The sequence below is a fragment of the Ranitomeya variabilis genome, chromosome 2 (genome assembly GCF_051348905.1).
Source record: "Ranitomeya variabilis isolate aRanVar5 chromosome 2, aRanVar5.hap1, whole genome shotgun sequence".
In the NCBI taxonomy this organism is placed as follows: domain Eukaryota; kingdom Metazoa; phylum Chordata; class Amphibia; order Anura; family Dendrobatidae; genus Ranitomeya; species Ranitomeya variabilis.
Genome location: NC_135233.1, coordinates 478710235 through 478730481, shown reverse-complemented (window position 1 = coordinate 478730481; position 20247 = coordinate 478710235). Strand labels below are relative to the sequence as shown.

The 20247-nt window shown below is 41.6% G+C and overlaps 1 protein-coding gene across 3 annotated transcripts in view; it reads left to right on the top strand.

Moving 5' to 3' along the window:
• Window positions 1–20247, top strand: part of CHID1 (chitinase domain containing 1) — a 670857-nt gene that overhangs the window by 572254 nt on the left and 78356 nt on the right. The window contains exon 11 of one of the 3 annotated variants that reach the window (XM_077287839.1): window positions 13829–14058. The exons of the other annotated variants lie outside the window; for them this stretch is intronic. Within the exon in view, the coding sequence (XP_077143954.1) occupies window positions 13829–13835 (7 nt within the window). The 3' untranslated portion in view covers window positions 13836–14058. Of the gene's footprint in view, window positions 1–13828; window positions 14059–20247 lie in introns of those variants that run through there. 3 annotated transcript variants of the gene reach the window in all.

The following is a 20247-nucleotide window of genomic DNA, read 5'->3' as shown; positions in this document are numbered from 1 at the left end:
AGTGTGAAACAACTGAAATTATCTCTTATATTCTAGGTTCTTCAAAGTAGCCACCTTTTGCTTTGATGACTGCTTTGCACACTCTTGGCATTCTCTTGATGAGCTTCAAGAGGTATGGTTTTCACTTCACAGGTGTGCCCTGTCAGGTTTAATAAGTGGGATTTCTTGCCTTATAAATGGGGTTGGGACCATCAGTTGTGTAGTGCAGAAGTCTGGTGGATACACAGCTGATGGTCCTATTGAATAGACTGTTAGCTGCTTTTTTCTTGCCATAAAGCAAATTCTAAGTAAAGAAAAACGAGTGGTCATCATTACTTTAAGAAATGAAGGTCAGTCAGTCTGAAAAATTGGGATAACTTTGAAAGTCTCCCCAAGTGCAGTGGCAAACACCATCAAGCATTACAAAGAAACTGGCTCACATGAGGACCGCGCCAGTAAAGGAAGACCAAGAGTCACCTCTGCTTCTGAGGATAAGTTTATCCGAGTCACCAGCATCTGAAATCGCAGGTTAACAGCAGCTCAGATTAGAGACCAGGTCAATACCACACAGAGTTCTAGCAGCAGACACATCTCTACAACAACTGTTAAGAGGAGACTTTGTGCAGCAGGCCTTCATGGTGAAATAGCTGCTAGGAAACCACTGCTAAGGATAGGCAACAAGCAGAAGAGACTTTTTTGGGCTAAAGAACACAAGGAATGGACATTAGACCAGTGGAAATCTGTGCTTTGGTCTGATGAGTCCAAATTTGAGATGTTTGGTTCCAACCACCGTGTCTTTGTGCGACACAGAAAAGGTGAACGGATGGACTCTACATGCCTGGTTCCCACCGTGAAGCATGGAGGAGGAGGTGTGATGGTGTGGTGGTGCTTTGCTGGTGACACTGTTGGGGATTTATTCAAAATTGAAGGCATACTCAACCAGTAAGGCTACCACAGCATCTTGCAGCAGCGTGCTATTCCATCAGGTTTGCGTTTAGTTGGACCGTCATTTATTTTTCAACAGGACAATGACCCCAAACACACCTCCAGGCGGTGTAAGGGCTATTTGACCAAGAAGGAGAGTGATGGGGTGCTACGCCAGATGACCTGGCCTCCACAGTCACCAGTCCTGAACCTAATCTAGATGGTTTGGGGTGAGCTGGACCGCAGAGTGAAGGTAAAAGGGCCAACAAGTGCTAAGCATCTCTGGGAACTCCTTCAAGATTGTTGGAAGACCATTTCCGGTGACTACCTCTTGAAGCTCATCAAGAGTGTGCAAAGCAGTCATCAAAGCAAAAGGTGGCTACTTTGAAGAACCTAGAATATAAGACATAATTTCAGTTGTTTCACACTTTTTGTTAAGTATATAATTCCACATGTGTTAATTCATAGTTTTGATGCCTTCAGTGTGAATGTACAATTTTCATAGTCATGAAAATACAGAAAAATCTTTAAATGAGAAAGTGTGTCCAAACTTTTGGTCTGTACTGTATATGGACATGGATGTACATTGAACCTCATATATGGACATGGACGTACAGTGAGCCTCATATATGGACATGAAGACCCTCATATATAGACATGGAGGTACACTGAGCCTCATATATGGACATGGAGGTACACTGAACCTCATATATATGCACACTTCCGGCCACATGCTGACTAGACGTGTCCTGTCTCACACTAATACCCTTGCATTGAGTGAGGCTGTGCACGTCTAGTTGGAGTTGGTACATGATCGCTCCCAGCATCGGAGAATCTGCACAGCGCACAGTGCACTCAATATGCGGATTCACAAGTCTGCAGTCACTATATGTGCGCTGTGAGGATTCTCCGACACTGAGCTCTTGTGGTCATGTGACCAGTATGCGGTATGCATACTTCCAGCCACATTCTGACTAGATGTGCCCTGCCTCACCCAATACACTTGCATTGAGAGGGGCTGCGCACATCTAGTTAGCAGGTAAACTCATGTAGGTAAATCACTCCCAGAATTTGAGAATGCTCACAATGGGAGGATTCACAAGTCTGTAGTCACATAAAGAGACTGCAGACTTGTAGCCTAAGGCCGGGTAATTAAAAAAAAATCTTAGTAAATTCCAAGCTTCCATGAGATCCTGGGGAAGGCATAACACCATTACCTACTAAGTTCAGTAAAATGTACAGCTGCTTCTGTTCGTTCTTAGTAGCAATGCACCATTCTCTCCAGTAATATGTGGAGGAACCTGGATGTAAGTGATTAGTTTCCCTGCAGTTCCGTCTCAGGAGGAAATACGAGATTTCACAATACAAACTACATACATTAATAAAGAAGCACTCCCATTAATTTCTATCCCCAAAACTTGTGTAACTGTTTGTGCTTTATAAATGTAATGTAGGTGTATTATACTCACCGATCACCATCTTCTCTGGTGGCCATCGCAGCTTCACTCCTGTTCTGAGTCACGTGATGGCGATTCAGACTGACAAGTCTATGGAGCTTCTGAACAAGGCTTTATATACTGACATTGTAAAAGAGACTTCTGGATGAAACTGCTGTCACGTGACTCGGAAAGAAAAGCTTCTCAATGGAGATATGAGTCTTTATGTTTATTACTGAGGAGGTGTTTCTCACAGGGTAATTATGGAAAGCAGCCTAAAGCGATGCCCCAGAGGATCCTGTGAGCCCGTCCTCATGGTAAATGCCATAAAGGTTAGCACTAAATAAAAATACCTATATCTCTGGAACCATATGGCGGATTTTAAAAGAGAAAAAAAAAAATCGGCAGAGAAGAAATGGGAATAAAATTAAATAAAAAACTGGATACTTTTGGACTGATGACAGACCCTCTTTAAATAGTGCTTTGTCTTGATGAAACTGGTGTACTTACTTGAAAAATTTCTGTTAAAATGACTGCATACTCATTTTCAAATCTTTTCTTGCCCGACATCCAAATGCTCATTTCAGTATCTGAGGGCAGTTGATTTTAAAGAACCTGTAATCTGATTCTTGTTGCCACACCCCGGGCTGCATGAATCGGAGCCTTGCTGCACGATTGCAGCTAGGTATATGAAGGTAGGTAGATGAAGAATAGACTAGTCTGGTGCCGCCCCCAGCACCACTCCATCTGATTGACAGGTCTTACAATATGAAAACCTACAGAATTTGGCCAAAACCACTGAACCAAGTGTAAATCGGGTATACTGATTGTAACCAAATATACAATTATTAAACCTATAAAGAAAAAGTACACATACCATAAATAAATCAAAGACATAACTTTATTATTATTATTATTATTATTATATAGAAGCATTTAAAGCATCTACATGGAGACGGTCTTATAAATATCAATAAAGAAATGATTAGTTAGGTTTACATTCATCCAATGATTCCAAATATATCTAAAAAAGGCTCCGAAATACAGCAATTAATGAAAAATATATATAACACTATATGCAAATGTCCAATAAAGTGCAATCATAAGTATGCAAAAAAGTGACTACAATGTGCAAAAAGGAGTACTACATATAATAAATATGCTGCAAACTATGGCATAAATGATTATTCCCCCTGTGACAGTCACTGGCATAGTGCCGGAAGGGAGATACTTTTCACTGAGGTTATTCACTTCAGCGATTTAAAACCCATAAGTTTGCTCCAGCACACTGTGTTGAGAGGGGTTAATCGGCCTTTTAAGGACTTTTTTTGTGGATAACCATAGAGCTGGTGGGAGGTTGCCACCTTATCTGCACCCCAGGGTGTGTTCTGGGGTTTATATAGTCTGCCTTCTGAGGCATTAAGTGTTCAGTAGGTCTGGAGAGTGGAACTCCAGTACTATGTGTCTTGACAAGGAACTAGTGTAGGTTGATTTTCCTGAACGGGTGTATTCCCACAACCACATGGACTTTGTTGTATGTTATGTTTTGTTTTTCCTTAGGCCTTGTTTATTTTTGCTAAGTTTGCCCTGGCTTATGCAGCACTCCTAATAAACCAGTAAGGGTATGTGCACACGTCAGGATTTCTTGCAGAAATTTCCTGAAGAAAACCGGAAATTTTCTGCAAGAAATCCGCATTTTTTTTTTTGCGTTTTTTCCCGGTTTTTTCAGCATTTTGCAAGCGTAATTAGCTTGCAGAATGCTAAAGTTTTTCAAGCGATCTGTAGCATCGCTTGGAAAACTGACTAACAGGTTGGTCACACTTGTCAAACATAGTGTTTGACAAGTGTGACCAACTTTTTACTATAGATGCTGCTTATGCAGCATCTATAGTAAAAGATAGAATGTTTAAAAATAATTTTAAAAAATTAAAAAAATGGTTATACTCACCCTCTGCAGACAGCCGATATCCTCAGCGGCGTCCGTTCCTATAGATGGTGTGGTTCAGGACCTTCGATGACGTCGCGGTCACGTGAGCGGTCACATGACCGGTCTCGCGACCAATCACAAGACAGCGACGTCATCGCAGGTCCTTCACACACACCATCTATAGGAACTGAAGCTGCAGCATGCAGTGGTGAGAGGCAGGAACACTCCGGGGGCCATTGAAGGTGAGTATATGACTATATTTTTTATTTTAATTCTTTTTTTTGTGACCAATTATATGGTGCCCAGTCCGTGGAGGAGAGTCTCCTCTCCTCCACCCTGGGTACCAACCGCATATAATCTGCTTACTTCCCGCATGGTGTGCACAGCCCCGTGCGGGAAGTAAGCAGATCAATGCACTCCTAGGTGTGCGGAATCCCCGCAATTCCGCATTTTTAATGAACATGTTGCTTTTTTTTCCACGATGCAATTTTTTTGCGGAAAAAAATGCAACATTTGCACAAAAAATGCGGAATACACTGTAAATAATAGGAGGCATATGTTAGCGTTTTTTTCGCGTTTTTATCACGTTTTCATAGCGAAAAAACGCAAAAAAAACACGAAAAATACTTAACGTGTGCACAAGGCCTCAGAGACTTAAAGAAACCGTGTTCATTTATCTACTTCCATGTGCAGTTGCGTGAGCCAATCTACCACACCCCCGTAAGTATATGATGAATGGAAACTTCCTTATCCGTCCACATTAGAGACCTCACAGGGACAAAGGATAAGAAACAGTAAACATAATAAAACTGGATGAAACAAACTACATCATTTCAGATGTTTGCGCCCAACGCACGTTTCTCCATAACTTCCTCAGCGGGCATCAGTTGCTGTATTTTGGAGTCATTTTTAGATATATTTTGAAACATTAAAATAATGTAATATAGCCACTCATTTCTTTGTTGGTATTTATATAAATAAGTCTCCATGTACATGTTTTAAATGCTTTTAATGCTAATAATAAAGTTATGCCTTTGAATTATTTATGGTATGTGTAGCCTTTCTTTATAGCTTTTATAAGGCCTTACCCACAAGGGAGAGACCTGTCAATCATCTGCAGCGGCGCTCGGAAGAGGCAGCCAGGGAGGAACTTTAAATTATGTTTAAATGCGTGGGGAAACCATTGCTCTAGTTGTATTAGAGGGATACCATATTTGCATTCACTTGCAGTTAATATTTTGCCTTGAGTATAACTTGTATGAAGTGATGAGTGAATGTGCTGGGATAAGGTGTTATCCATTTATGCTCGGGAGTGTCTTCGGCGTGCTGGAAAAATATGTTTGAGTCCCCACGGCTGTCCAACAGCCGCAACACAAGCAGAAATTGCCTGTTTGTTAGGTAATCCCTGCATGTGTTCCGACTGTCGAACAGCCGCGAGACATGCAGCAGCAGGGACATGAACATATTATTTGAGCACGCCGAAGACACTTGGTTAGCACTCGAGCATGCTCAGATAACACCTTATCCCAGCATGTTCGCTCCTCCCTACTTATTATGCATCTTTAGGGGTCCCAGGCTTTTATTATAACACATGTGTGGGTGGAAAGGTGTCTATGCAGGGCACTTTTAGGATGCAGTATTTTGGGTATAATTGAAGCTTATGTGCTCATTTACATTTCAAGGTATTTTTTGAACCATTATGCAATGAAAAGTAAAAAAAAAATAAAAATATTGAGGACCTTATAAACTATGACAAATTCGCTAGCAACCATGAGGTCGGACAATGATATATTCTTTTTATTAAATGTTTGTTCTTTACATGCTTTCTTGAATAGAGCCTATTTTTCTTGTATTTGTCTGTTAGTTTGTGCAGTGTATTTCTTTTACCTGTGCACTTATTACATACCCACTTTCCTCCCATTTGGCTTTGAATGGGTTATGTGGCTCTTGTATCAGCTTTTCAGTTATTTCTGTTTAGCGTATTGTACATTGTGACCTTGTTCAACACTGTGAAGAGCCCAAATTGAGTCGTAATTACCGGTTAATGTATTTTAGCAAGAAGCGGTGAACAAATGGAAAGGAGTATATAAGCACAGGACAGGATGGGCCGACACAGCTACTGCTGGCACAAAATGGGTAATGTTTTTAGTCCAGACCATGACAAACTACGGCCCAGGGGCCACATCCATCTCTATGGCTGTTTCAGTCCAGCCTGCGGACCGAGATAGCCGAATATCTGAAACCAATGGCATGCCGGCTGCACCATGCAACCGCTCTCCACTTGGTGTCCTGACTTCACGGTTATCTGCATCCTTAGGATACAGATGGTGCTGAATATATTAGTGGAGGAGGGAGCAGTCGGCTACCTTATTCTACCATTCAGCATGTATGACTGAGACAGCAGACACGATGATGTCACTACATCACATCTGCTGTGCAGGGCGTATGTGCACACAGCAAAAACCACCCGAGCAGAGCGGTGAGGGAACAGTAGCAAGGTGAGTATATGTGTGTGTGTGTATATGTATGTATATATATATATATATATATATATATATATTAAGGCTGCAGTAGCATCGTACACAGTGAAGAAGCAGTGACCCACAAATTCAAACACAAAAGTCTCTTTTAATGTGTTTCTTCCCAGCATTAAAGTCCAATTCACATAAATGCATATAACTTCAGTGGATAATATCAGTGACCGGTTTACACCGGTTCAAAGCAATACATATCACATGGCTTTAGATTTGCGGTCCCTAAACAGGCCAGACTTCCCTTGTCCAGTTTCCCTGGGCGACCGCACGCCATCTCAGTCTCTATACGTCTCCATACACATAGCCTCATATGTTGCAGACACTACACACACCAGACTCTTTACTCACACAGTCGTACACAGTTCAGGATATCCTCCAGATAGCAGCCGGGCACCATATCCACCTGTTTGCAATCATTGCACATGCTAGCCCTCTTTCGAGCACAGGACATCCACCTCCAGGCACAGGACTGTCCACATCCGACTCCTTCGGGCACAGGACATCCACCTCCGGGCACAGGACTGTCCACATCCGAGACCAGTACCATGGAAGACTTGCATCTCTGTGTACGCTGCGGGTGCCAGGCTATTCAGCTGCCCTGGGTGTTGGCTCTGCTGGTCTGTGCCTCCATGCACTCTGCAGACCAGCACACACCAGACTGACACTGTCGTGCACCTCGCACACCTGACCTGACACACCCATACATACCCCTTACTGCAGGGTTTTTAAACACACAAACCTGTGGCCTTCAGCCACCTTGAAAACCCGGACCGGAAATCCGTGACTCTCATGCACTCCTATGGACTTCATCCGTCTGCATGCACATTCTGGGGAGAACAAACAGCGCCCCCTAGCTGTATCAGAGGCCACAGCCTCACAATATATATATATATATATATATATATATATATGTGTGTGTTCTCATACTATGTATAGGAGAACTGTGTGGGGGCTCACACTGTATATAGGTGGACTGTGGGGGCTCATTCTGTATATAGCGAGGCTACGTGAGGGCTCATTCTGTATGTAGAGATTGTGTGTGGGCTCATACTGTATGTAGGGGAACAAACCGAGAGAGAATGGAGTACATGTCCGTAAAAATTGAAATTTTATTATACCATTAAAATGACATACACAATTTGAACAATACTACAAAACATAAATAAGAATTCATGCATGGGGTGGGTAGCACAGACTAACACTATTGGTACTGTCCATCACCAACGCCAAATTATAAAGACATCAACTACCTATGTAAGTATTGTAACAGCAGAGCACAGAATAAAGTAGAAAGTAGATGAACTAAATAGAGAAAGACATAGTAAAGCCCTGTACACAGGCTATTACCAGAGGTAACTATATGTAAAAGTCCATTCCATGCTCTTACCAGCAGACAGGCGTCAGACCAGGACAGCACCGGTGCCCCAACGCGCGTTTCGCGTCGGCTTCTTCGGGGGGCGGTGCTGTCAAGTGTCTGGCGCTCCTATTTATAATGCCCCCGATCTAAAGAACCTCCGATCCACCTGTGTCGGCGCATGTTACGGCGTCGCCCGGCCAGTGACCGCATCGCGAGCAGCATCCAAGATGGCGCCGCGGTCCAGGTAGGGTCGCGTTGACGTCACTGAACCGCAAGCGTCATCAACCGGCGCCGCCCACAATACCCCGGGACCAGGGAGACACCGAGCATGCGCACAGTGGACCCAGCTACACAGGAGTACGTCAGTAGTTTGCACGGAGTCGTGCAGCATCTAGTAGGTAAATCATTTATATGAAAAAAAGGGGGAGGAAGGAGGAGGGGAGGGTAAGGAGAAAAGAGGCGGGGGAGACAATGGAATGAGGCATAAGTATGAGATCACCAAAAATGCCACAGAATACAAACTAGAAAACTAACTCAATTAATTACTACTACACGGGAATAGTATATGAGGAAAGGACATACTTCTAAAAATACATATATAAATCAGCTCAATAAATAACCGTTAAATAGCATACTATGAAAACCAGATGACCAAAAAACATTTTAAAATGCTGTGAAAGATAAATATATGTATAGCTCACCCTCAGGATAGAACTGTACGTGATAAAAAGTGAAAAAAAAATATATATATATATATATATGTATACATATATATATATATAGAGTGTATAAAACGTAAAAGAAAGAATATAATGCCATAAAATATATATATGATAAAAATGTGAAAAAGTGAAAAAAATTAAAGTAAAGAATACAAAATTATTATTGTTACAAAAAACCAAAAAAGCAATAAACTAAAAATAATATTAAACGAGTGCTTACAAAAAAGCACATTATTAAGTGCTGACAATCATGGACAACAACCACAGGTAAGTGCGGGTCACTAGTAAAAACAAAACAGTAACACCATTGCTCCAATATTAATTTTTATCATATATATATTTTATGGCATTATATTCTTTCTTTTACGTTTTATACACTCTATATATATATATATGTATACATATATATATATATATTTTTTTTTTCACTTTTTATCACGTACAGTTCTATCCTGAGGGTGAGCTATACATATATTTATCTTTCACAGCATTTTAAAATGTTTTTTGGTCATCTGGTTTTCATAGTATGCTATTTAACGGTTATTTATTGAGCTGATTTATATATGTATTTTTAGAAGTATTTCCTTTCCTCATATACTATTCCCGTGTAGTAGTAATTAATTGAGTTAGTTTTCTAGTTTGTATTCTGTGGCATTTTTGGTGATCTCATACTTATGCCTCATTCCATTGTCTCCCCCGCCTCTTTTCTCCTTACCCTCCCCTCCTCCTTCCTCCCCCTTTTTTTCATATAAATGATTTACCTACTAGATGCTGCACGACTCCGTGCAAACTACTGACGTACTCCTGTGTAGCTGGGTCCACTGTGCGCATGCTCGGTGTCGCCCTGGTCCCGGGGTATTGTGGGCGGCGCCGGTTGATGACGCTTGCGGTTCAGTGACGTCAACGCGACGCTACCTGGACCGCGGCGCCATCTTGGATGCTGCTCGCGATGCGGTCACTGGCCGGGCGACGCCGTAACATGCGCCGACACAGGTGGATCGGAGGTTCTTTAGATCGGGGGCATTATAAATAGGAGCGCCAGACACTTGACAGCACCGCCCCCCGAAGAAGCCGACGCGAAACGCGCGTTGGGGCACCGGTGCTGTCCTGGTCTGACGCCTGTCTGCTGGTAAGAGCATGGAATGGACTTTTACATATAGTTACCTCTGGTAATAGCCTGTGTACAGGGCTTTACTATGTCTTTCTCTATTTAGTTCATCTACTTTCTACTTTATTCTGTGCTCTGCTGTTACAATACTTACATAGGTAGTTGATGTCTTTATAATTTGGCGTTGGTGATGGACAGTACCAATAGTGTTAGTCTGTGCTACCCACCCCATGCATGAATTCTTATTTATGTTTTGTAGTATTGTTCAAATTGTGTATGTCATTTTAATGGTATAATAAAATTTCAATTTTTACGGACATGTACTCCATTCTCTCTCGGTTTGTTCTATAGTAGGAGTGTCCTCTTTCTAATAAAACTCGTCTGAGTCCCCTCTTGTTTAGGCTCCCCCACTTGGGTTGTGAGCATGTGGGTGAACTCTCGATGGCTATTATTCTTTCTCTTGGGGTTGTTTGATGATGTATGTAGGGGAAGTGTGGGGGCTCATACTATAGTGGGACTGTGGGGGCTCATACTGTATATAGGGGGACTGTGGGGGGCTCATACTGTATTGGGAGGCTATGTAAATACTCATACTGTATGTAGGGAGACTGTGGGGGCTCATACTGTATATAGCGAGGCTATTTGAGGGCTCATCCTATATGTAGGGGAACTGTGGGGGCTAATACTGTATATAGTGGGACTGTGTGGGGGCTCATACTGTCTATAGGGGCACTGTGGGGGCTCATACTGTATATAGCTAGGCTATGTGAGGGCTGATACTGTATGTAGGGAGACTGTGGAGGCTCATACTGTATATAGCGAGGCTATGTGAGTGCTCGTACTGTATATAGGGAGACTGTGGGGGCTCATACTTCATATATTAGGACTGTGCGGGGGCTCATACTTTATATATTAGGACTATGCAGGGGCTCATACTGTATATAGCGAGGCTATGTGAGGGCTCATACTGTATATAGGGGGACTGTGGGGGCTCATACTATATATAGCGAGGCTATGTGAGGGCTCACTGTATATAGGGGGACTGTGGGGGCTCATACTGTATATAGCTAGGCTATGAGGCTATGCAAGGGCTGATACTGTATGTAGGGGGACTGGGGGGCTCATACTGTATATAGGGGGACTGTGGGGGGCTCATACTGTATATAGCGAGGCTATGTGAGGGCTCATACTGTATGTAGGACTGTGTGGAAGGTCGTATTCAATATATGAAGACAAACGTTGGTTGTATCAAGCATCATGTTCACCTTTCATTACAACTTTTTTTCTATATACTGAGGCAATGTGAGGGCTTATACTGTATACAGGGGGATGTTTGCGGCTCATACTGTATATAGTAGCTGCGTTGATTAAAGTGAATATGGGGGCAGTCTGTAGACTCACTGTATATAAGTGGCTGTGTGTTGACTCATACTTAAATAGGGGACTGTGGGTGGGCTCATACTGTATATGGGGCTGCTATGTGTGGTTTCCTACTGTATATAAAGGCTGCTCTGTGTGGAATCATACTGTATATAGAGGGGGCTGGGTGTGGTCTCATGGTATATGGGGTGCTGTGTGCGGTTTCATACTCTATATAGAGGGGGCTGGGTGTGGACTCATGGTATATGGGGGTGTCAGCATACTTAATAATTATATTAATTAATATGCTAATATTGAGCAGAATTTATTTTCACCAGTCAGTCTTTCATGTTGCCCCTCTGGAAAATTAATTGCCCACCCCTGTTCTAGACTTTTTGTAACTTTTTTTTTCTTATTTTAGATGTGTTGGAGAAATTTTATATGTGGTTTCAAGTATAGATATTTTCTGAACTTTTTTCTTATCATATTTTTTCATCAGTGGTGCATTATTTAAAAAAATATGTTTGCAACCATCCCTCAAAAAGTAATGACCGTTTCTAAGTTGGTAAGAGCTTTTCCCAGTGAAATTCCTTAATTATGTATGTAGTGATAACGTTACATAGGCGGTGTATAAGAACCACACATGCGGGCAGAGGAAATTTATCAAATGGAGCTCATACTACTTGCAAATTTTACAACTCTCTTTCAGTGTTCTTGTTATTAACTCAGAGATCCCACAGCCGCTAGATAATTAAAAAAAAATCAAACATAACAGCTTTCACAATCGCATCCACTAATTAACAGCAATAAAACAGGCTCTAAATCAGGGGGAAAAAAAATGAACACCCGCTCTCATCCGCAGCAAATCTAAAGCTAATGCGACCTCTTCTATTCAGAGTGGAAACACCGGGATCATCCGGTCACTTCTCTACATTAATCCATGATATTCTATTATTTTCTATAGACACATTTATTTTTTTTTAAAGAACTTTAGTTGTGTTGCATTTTCGTCATTTTCATCTAAGACCAGGATTGCATTCAGGTAGAAGAGATGCCTTTTTGTTATATACTTGTTGTAATCCTTTTAGATTCACCTCTATTTTTTTGTTAGCAAATACTGCCATAAACCAGCATTGTGCAATACCATCCTATGAATTTACACTTCATCATTCCCTTAGGGCTAATGGGTTCGATATGAATATTGTTCAACTGTTGTACATGACTGACCACAATAAGGTTCCTTTCATAACCAACCATTTATAACTATTATTGTATGGCACCTGCTGATAAAACACTAATGGCATTGAAACTAAAGCACACAGCCTAATAAGTGACACATCCCTGGAATTAGGTTCTCTTAGCCTATATGATGCTGTTCTCAGAACAAAAATGTGCTGACACATACCCTTTAATTCTCAACTTTCCCCATTAGGTAGAGGGGTTAAGCCTCTGACAGATACCTCTAGGAGCAAGGACTTAACTAGGGTAACTTTTAGACCTCCCCCCCCCCCTCTCCCCAACAACCACTAGCTGCTTGATTGATTGCATGGGCCCTTTTGAGATTTTTGCATTATTAGTCAGGTGTATGACTAGCGACGTATACTAAACAGGTGATAGTGATCATTTTCATATTTACAGTAGGTTAAAACAATCAATTATAGAAACAGCTGTTTTATGAGGATCAAAATTAGGTAAGGAACATCTAAATTCTACTATAAAGGTGAAGTTGTGAAAGACCATTTCATGTCACAGGGCTTACACCATGGTAAGGCTGAGCAGTGCAATAACACACAAGGTAGTCATACTGCATCAGCAAGGTCTCTCCCATAGTAAGATTTCAAAACAGACTCTGTTTTCAAGATGAACTGTTCAAGCTCTTTTGAAGAAACACCAATAAATGGGTAGCATTGAGGACTGTAGAGTTGCCCAATGGTACTTAGTGCAGCAGATGAGACACATCATACTTCCCTTCAAAATCGGAAGGTTTCCAGCAGTCACATCAGTTCAGAACTGGCAGCAACAAGTGAAACCCAACTACACCCATCTTCTGTTTGGAGAAGTCTGCAGAAATATTTCAGCGGAAAAAGAAAATACCTTCACCATGGAAGACCAATTGACTGAGCTATGCACAAAAACATAGGATGTGTGGTGTAGAAAAATGGCAGCATGTGCCCTGGACTGTTGAGTCAAAATGTGAAATATTTGGCTGCAACAGAAAGCAGTTTGTTCACTGAAGGGTTGGAGAGCTGCACAATAATGAGTGTCTGCAAGCAACAGTGATGCAAGGTGGATGTTCTTTGCAAGTTTGGGGCTGCATTTGAGCAACTGGAGTTGGACATTTATTCAGGATTAATGGTGTCCTCAAGGCTTATCCATCATGTAATACCATCAGGGAGGCGTCTGATTGGCTACAAATTTATTCTGCACCAGAATAATAGCCCCAAATACACAGACACTGTAATTAAAAACTTTCTGTTTTTAGAGTATAGAAGAACCAGGATTCCTGGAAGGGATTATATGGCCCCCACAGAGCACTGATTTCAACATTGAGTCTTGCTGGGATTACATGAAGAGACAGAAGGATTTGCACAAGCGATGTCCACCGAAGATTTGTGGTTAGTTCTCCAAGGTGTTTGGAACAACTTCCCTGTTAAGTTCCTTCAAAAGCTGTGTGCAAGTGTTACTAGAAGAATTGATTCTGTTTTGGCAAAGGACGGTTACACCAAAAATAGATTTGCTTTATATTTCTCTTTTGTTCATTCACTTTGCATTTTGTTAATTGATAAAAATATACTGTTAACATTTTTATTTTTGAAAAACATTCTCACTTTATAACATTTTTTCTACACCTACCTAAAGTGTTTGCATGGTACTGTATATGTAGACAACACAGTCATAGAGTTGGCAAATACTACTATACAAGTAACATATGGCACCATACTGTGACTGAACAAAAATCTAGACCCAATATTACCAACAATACCATTACATAACGAAGAAATAATAGTGCCACAAAATGACCACATATTACCACTACATAAGAACTGAATAATACCATCATACTGATCATGACCGAAAAATACTATAACAAGACAAATATTACCACCACAAAGTGACCATAAGCAGACATGGCCAAAAGTGTTGGCACCCTGGATTTTTTTTCTTCCAGAAAATAAAGTATTTCTCCCAGAAAAATTATTGCAATTGCATGTTTTGTTGTAAACCTGTTTATTTCCTTTGTGCGTATTGGAACAAAACACAGAAAAAAATGAAAAAAAAAGCTAGACTGCAGTTTGCCAAAATATATGTAAGCCCAAATCCTTCAGGGAAAGCGTCTTGTGGACAGATGAGAGCAAGATAGTGCTTTTTGATAAAGCACATCATTCTACTATTTACCTAAAGCGAATGAAGCCTACAAAGAAAAGAACATCGTACGTACAGTCAAATATGGTGGAGGTTGTCTTGCTGCCTCTTGCCCTGGGTGCCTTGACTGTGTGCAGGGCATCATGAAATTTGAATATTTCCAAAGGAATTTGGGTTGCAATGTCGTGTCCAGTGTCAGAAATTGACCCCAAACACACTTCAAGAAGCACCCAGAAATGGATGGAAACAAAGCACTGGAGATTTCTGGAGTGGCCAGCACTGAGTTCCAATCTAAATCCCATTGAACACCTGTGGAGAGATCTTAAAATTGCTGTTGGAAGAATGCCCTCTTCAAATATGAGAGACCTGGAGCAGTTTGCAAAAGGAAAGTGCTCCAAAATTGTAGTTAAGAGTTGTAAGAAGCTTGTTGAAGGTTATAGGAAGCGACTGATTGCAGTTATTTGTTCCAAAGGGTGTGCAACCAAATATTAAGATGAGGGAGCCAACTATTGTGTCCGGCTCATTTTTTTGGGTTTTGTGTGAAATGATGTCCAATCTGCCTTTTTTTCTGGGGCAATTTCAAAGGTGCCAACACTTTTGGCCATTGCTGCAGTGGTAAATACCAGCTCTGTATACCATATATATGTATTCTGTGCATATATACAGTGGAATGTAAAAGTTTGTGTACCATGTTGTTGTGAACAGTAAGTTGAAGATGAAATATCTCATAAAAGACCTAAGGTTAAAGATGACACATTTGCTTTGTATTTTGGGCAAAAATCATATTTTACATTTTAAAAATTGCAAAAAGGAGAATGGGGCTATGCAAAACTTTGGGCACCCTTGGAGGTCTGTGTGCTCAGATAACTTTGACCAAGGTTTCAGACCTTAATTAGCCTGGCTTGTTCACTGTCATCATTAGGAAAGGCCAGGTGATGAAAATTTCCCACCTTTATAAAAACCCAGCCTCCTCTAACCTTGTGCCAAAAAACTGCAGCGATGGTTCTTCTAAGCACAATAGTAAAACACAAAGAGACAGAATAGGTCTTAAGAACGGGGATCACCACACTTTTCGATATGGCAAACAATCAAACACAACTTTATTTATGTATAAATATACAAACATGAGGCAAAACACAAACATGAGGCAAAACACAAACATTAAAAACATTTAAAAAGGGAATACATATAGACCCTATACAAATAGTCCCTGATAAGGCTAAAGCCTGCACAAGACTGAAGTACCTATATAGACAGCATGGCCATAATATAAATATAATAAATGTGAACAGCCCATAAAACTATCGATGCAATATCATTATGGTAGTCTATAAATACAGTCACTATCTAGAGAGGTATGTCCCTAGTTTCATGCGGCGCAATACCTGAAACACGAATAGTATGATGGAATGCCCCTAAATCAACAGGGTACAGTGCATGAAACAATATATATTGGACTATTTGTGCCACTATAAATGGCATACAATATAGCAGCCAAGGACCAAAATGAGCCACGGGACTAGACAAGACAAGTGTATAAGCAGCAAGCCTAGGAAAATTACCCCTCAATACCCAGCCACAAAAGAGCCATAAAAATGCCAAAGACCTCAGAGTCAAGTGCGGGCAGTGCGGATGCCCAACGCGTATCGCCACCCTCTCGTGGCTTTGTCAGGGGTAAATTACACAATATAGTTAATAAATAACGTTTCCCACATGTCTACTTTACATCAGCACAATTTTGGAAACAACATTTTTTTTGCTAGGAAGTTATAAGGGTTAAAATTTGACCAGCGATTTCTCATTCTTACAACAAAATTTACAAAACCATTTTTTTGTAGGGACCACCTGACATTTGAAGTTAGTTTGAGGGGTCTATATGGCTGAAAATACCCAAGTGACACCAATCTAAAAACTGTACCCCTCAAGGTGCTCAAAACCACATTCAAGAAGTTTATTAACCTTTCAGGTGCTTCACAGCAGCAGAAGCAACATGGAAGGAAAAAATGAACATATAACTTTTTAGTCACAAAAAATGATCTTTTAGCATCAATTTTTTTCTTTTCCTAAGGGTAAAAGGAGAAACTGGACCCCAAAAGTTGTTGTAAAATTTGTCCTGAGTATGCCAGTACCCCATATGTGGGGGGGGAACCACTGTTTGGGCGCATGACAGGGCTCGGAAGGGAAAGAGCGCCATTTGACTTTTTGAATGAAAAATTAGTTCCAATCTTTAGCGGACACCATGTCGCGTTTGGAGAGCCCCTGTGCGCCTAAACATTGGAGCTCCTCCAAAGTGACCCCATTTTGGAAACTAGACCCCCCAAGGAACTTATCTAGATGCATAGTGAGCACTTTGAACCCCCAGGTGCTTCACAAATTGATCCGTAAAAATGAAAAAGTACTTTTTTTCACCAAAAATGTTTAAGCCTCAATTTTTTCATTTTCACATGGGCATCAGGATAAAATGCATCCTAAAATTTGTTGGGCAGTTACTCCTGAGTACACCGATACCTCACATGTGGGGGTAAACCACTGTTTGGGCACACGGCAAGGCTCAGAAGGGAAGGAGCGCCATTTGACTTTTTGAATGAAAAATTAGCTCCAATCGTTAGCGGACACCATATCGCGTTTGGAGAGCCCCTGTGTGCCTAAACACTGGAGCTCCCCCACAAGTGACCCCATTTTAGAAACTAGACCTCCCAAGGAACTAATTTAGATGTGCGGTGAGCACTTTGAACCCCCAAGTGCTTCACAGAAGTTTATAACGCAGAGCCGTAAAAATAAAAAATCATTTTTCTTTCCTCAAAAATTATTTTTTAGCCCGCTATTTTTTATTTTCACACGGGTAACAGGAGAAATTCGACCCCAAAAGTTGTTGTCCAGTTTGTCCTGAGTACGTTGATACCCCATATGTGGGGGGGACCACTGTTTGGGCGCATGGCAGAGCTTGTAAGGGAAATAGTGACGTTTTGAAATGCAGACTTTGATGGAATGGTCTGCGGACGTCACGATGTGTTTGCAGAGCCCCTGATGTGCCTAAACAGGAGAAACCCCCCACAAGTGACCCCATTTTGGAAACTAGATCCCCCAAGGAAATTATCTAGATGTGAGGTGAGCACTTGGAACCCCCAAGTGCTTCACAGAATTTTATAACGCAGAGCCGTGAAAATAAAAAATCATTTTTTTCCCACAAAAATAATTTTTTAGCCCCCATTTTTTTAAATTTCCCAAGCTTAACAGGAGAAATTAGACCCCCAAAGTTGTTATGCAATTTTTCCTGAGTACGCTTATGCCCCATATGTTTGGGTAAACCACTGTTTGGGCGCACGTCGGGGCTCGAAAGGGGGAGAGCACCATTTGACTTTTTGAATGCAAGATTGGCTGGAATCAATGGTGGCGCCATGTCGAGTTTGGAGACCCCCGATGTGCCTAAACAGTGGAAACCCCTCAATTCTAACTCCAACACTAACCCCAACACACCCCTAACCCTAATCCCAACTCTAGCCTTAATCCTAATCACAACCCTAACCCCAAAACACCCCTAACCACAACCCTAACCCCAACATACCCCTAATCCCAACCATAACCCTAACGACAACCCTAACCCCAACACAGCTCTAACCCTAATCCGAACCCTAACCATAACCACAAGCCTAACCCTAACCCCATCACACCCCTAACCCTAATCTTAACCCTAATTCCAACTTCAACTCTAATTCCAACCCTAACCCTAAGGCTATGTGCCCACTTTGTGGATTAGTGTGCGGATTTTTCCGCACTGTTTTTTAAAAATCCACTGAAATTGATATGCTGCGGAAAATACAATGCAGCGTTTCCGCGCGGTATTTTCCGCACCATGGGCACAGTGGATTTGGTTTTCCATAGGTTTACATGGTACTGTAAACGTGATGGAAAACTGCTACGAATCGGCAGTGGTCAATCCACTGCGGATCCGCACCATGTGCACATAGCCTACTTCTAACCCTAACCCTAATTGCAAACCTAACCCTAATTCTAATCCTAATTCTAACCCTAACCCCAATTGCAACCGAACCCTAATTCTAACCCTAATTGCAACCCTAACCCTAATTCTAACCCTAATTGCAACCCTAACCCTATTTGCAACCCTAATTCTAACCCTAACCCTAATGGAAAAATAAAAATATTTCCTTTATTTCATTATTTTCTCTACCTATGGGGGTGATAAAGGGGGGGTTATTTACTATTTTTTTTATTTTGATCACTGTGATAGAACCTATCACAGTGATCAAAATGTACCTTGAATTAATCTGCTGGCCGGCAGATTTCTTCGGCCGCACTGCGCATGCGCCCGTCATTTTGGAACATGGCAGCGCCCATGAAGAAGACGGACACCAGGAGGGACACCGGGACTCGGTATGTACGGGGAGGTGAGATCAGATCGCGGGGGGAGCGGAGGGGAGGACAGAGGGGAGAGGAGGGCAGCGGATGACAGGATGGAGGGCAGGAAAGACTGACGGCGGCAGCAGATCGCCATTGTCAGTCGGTGGCGGGGCCTGATCTGGGTCTCCAGCCGTGGCCGGTGATATTCAAACTAAAACACAACATTGAAGCATAAACTCACAAAGAAGTAGAAGTAAAAATACATTTTATTTTAACCATGTAAAACATACATCAAGACAGTGCTAGGTTTATATTGTGACAATCAAATTAAAATAAACACAACCAGAGAAAGTTTGAATCAGGAGCAAAGGTGCACCCACTAAAATGTGCATCACCACATGGCCAGCATGGGTATATAGATGGAGGGTATAGGCTCAATAACAACCAAAAACTAAGGTGCTATTGCATAAAGTGTCATAGTGGTTGTAAACTACTCAGGTGTCCAATACACCAACATGATCACGGTCCGTCAGGATCAATCAATAAGAGAGCCTCTAAATATACCACAGAACAATGTTCCCATCAGGTCATCTTACCCATGCTCCTGTCCATGTGCATGTGTTTTGTCCTTGCTAAGTTTTAGAAATCTAGCAGAGAAGAATAATGAAATAGCGAACAGACATTGTAGGATTTTGGTTATTAGGGAAGTGATATCTGGTCCAGAAAGGCAGATCTGTCATGATTCTCAATGGCGAGAGAACATAGCCCAGCATATATAAGAACTAGCTCTTGGAAGATGGAATCTAAACTGACCATGAACTAAACCTGCCGCACAATTAACAGTGGCCGGGTAGCGTGCCTACGTTTTATCCCTAGACGCCCAGCGCCAGCCGGAGGACTAACTAATCCTAGCAGAGGAAAATACAGTCCTGGCTCACCTCTAGAGAAATTTCCCCAAAAGGCAGACAGAGGCCCCCACATATATTGGCGGTGATTTTAGATGAAATGACAAACGTAGTATGAAAATAGGTTTAGCAAAATCGAGGTCCGCTTACTAGATAGCAGGAAGACAGAAAGGGCACTTTCATGGTCAGCTGAAAACCCTATCAAAACACCATCCAGAAATTACTTTAAGACTCTAGTATTAACTCATAACACCAGAGTGGCAATTTCAGATCA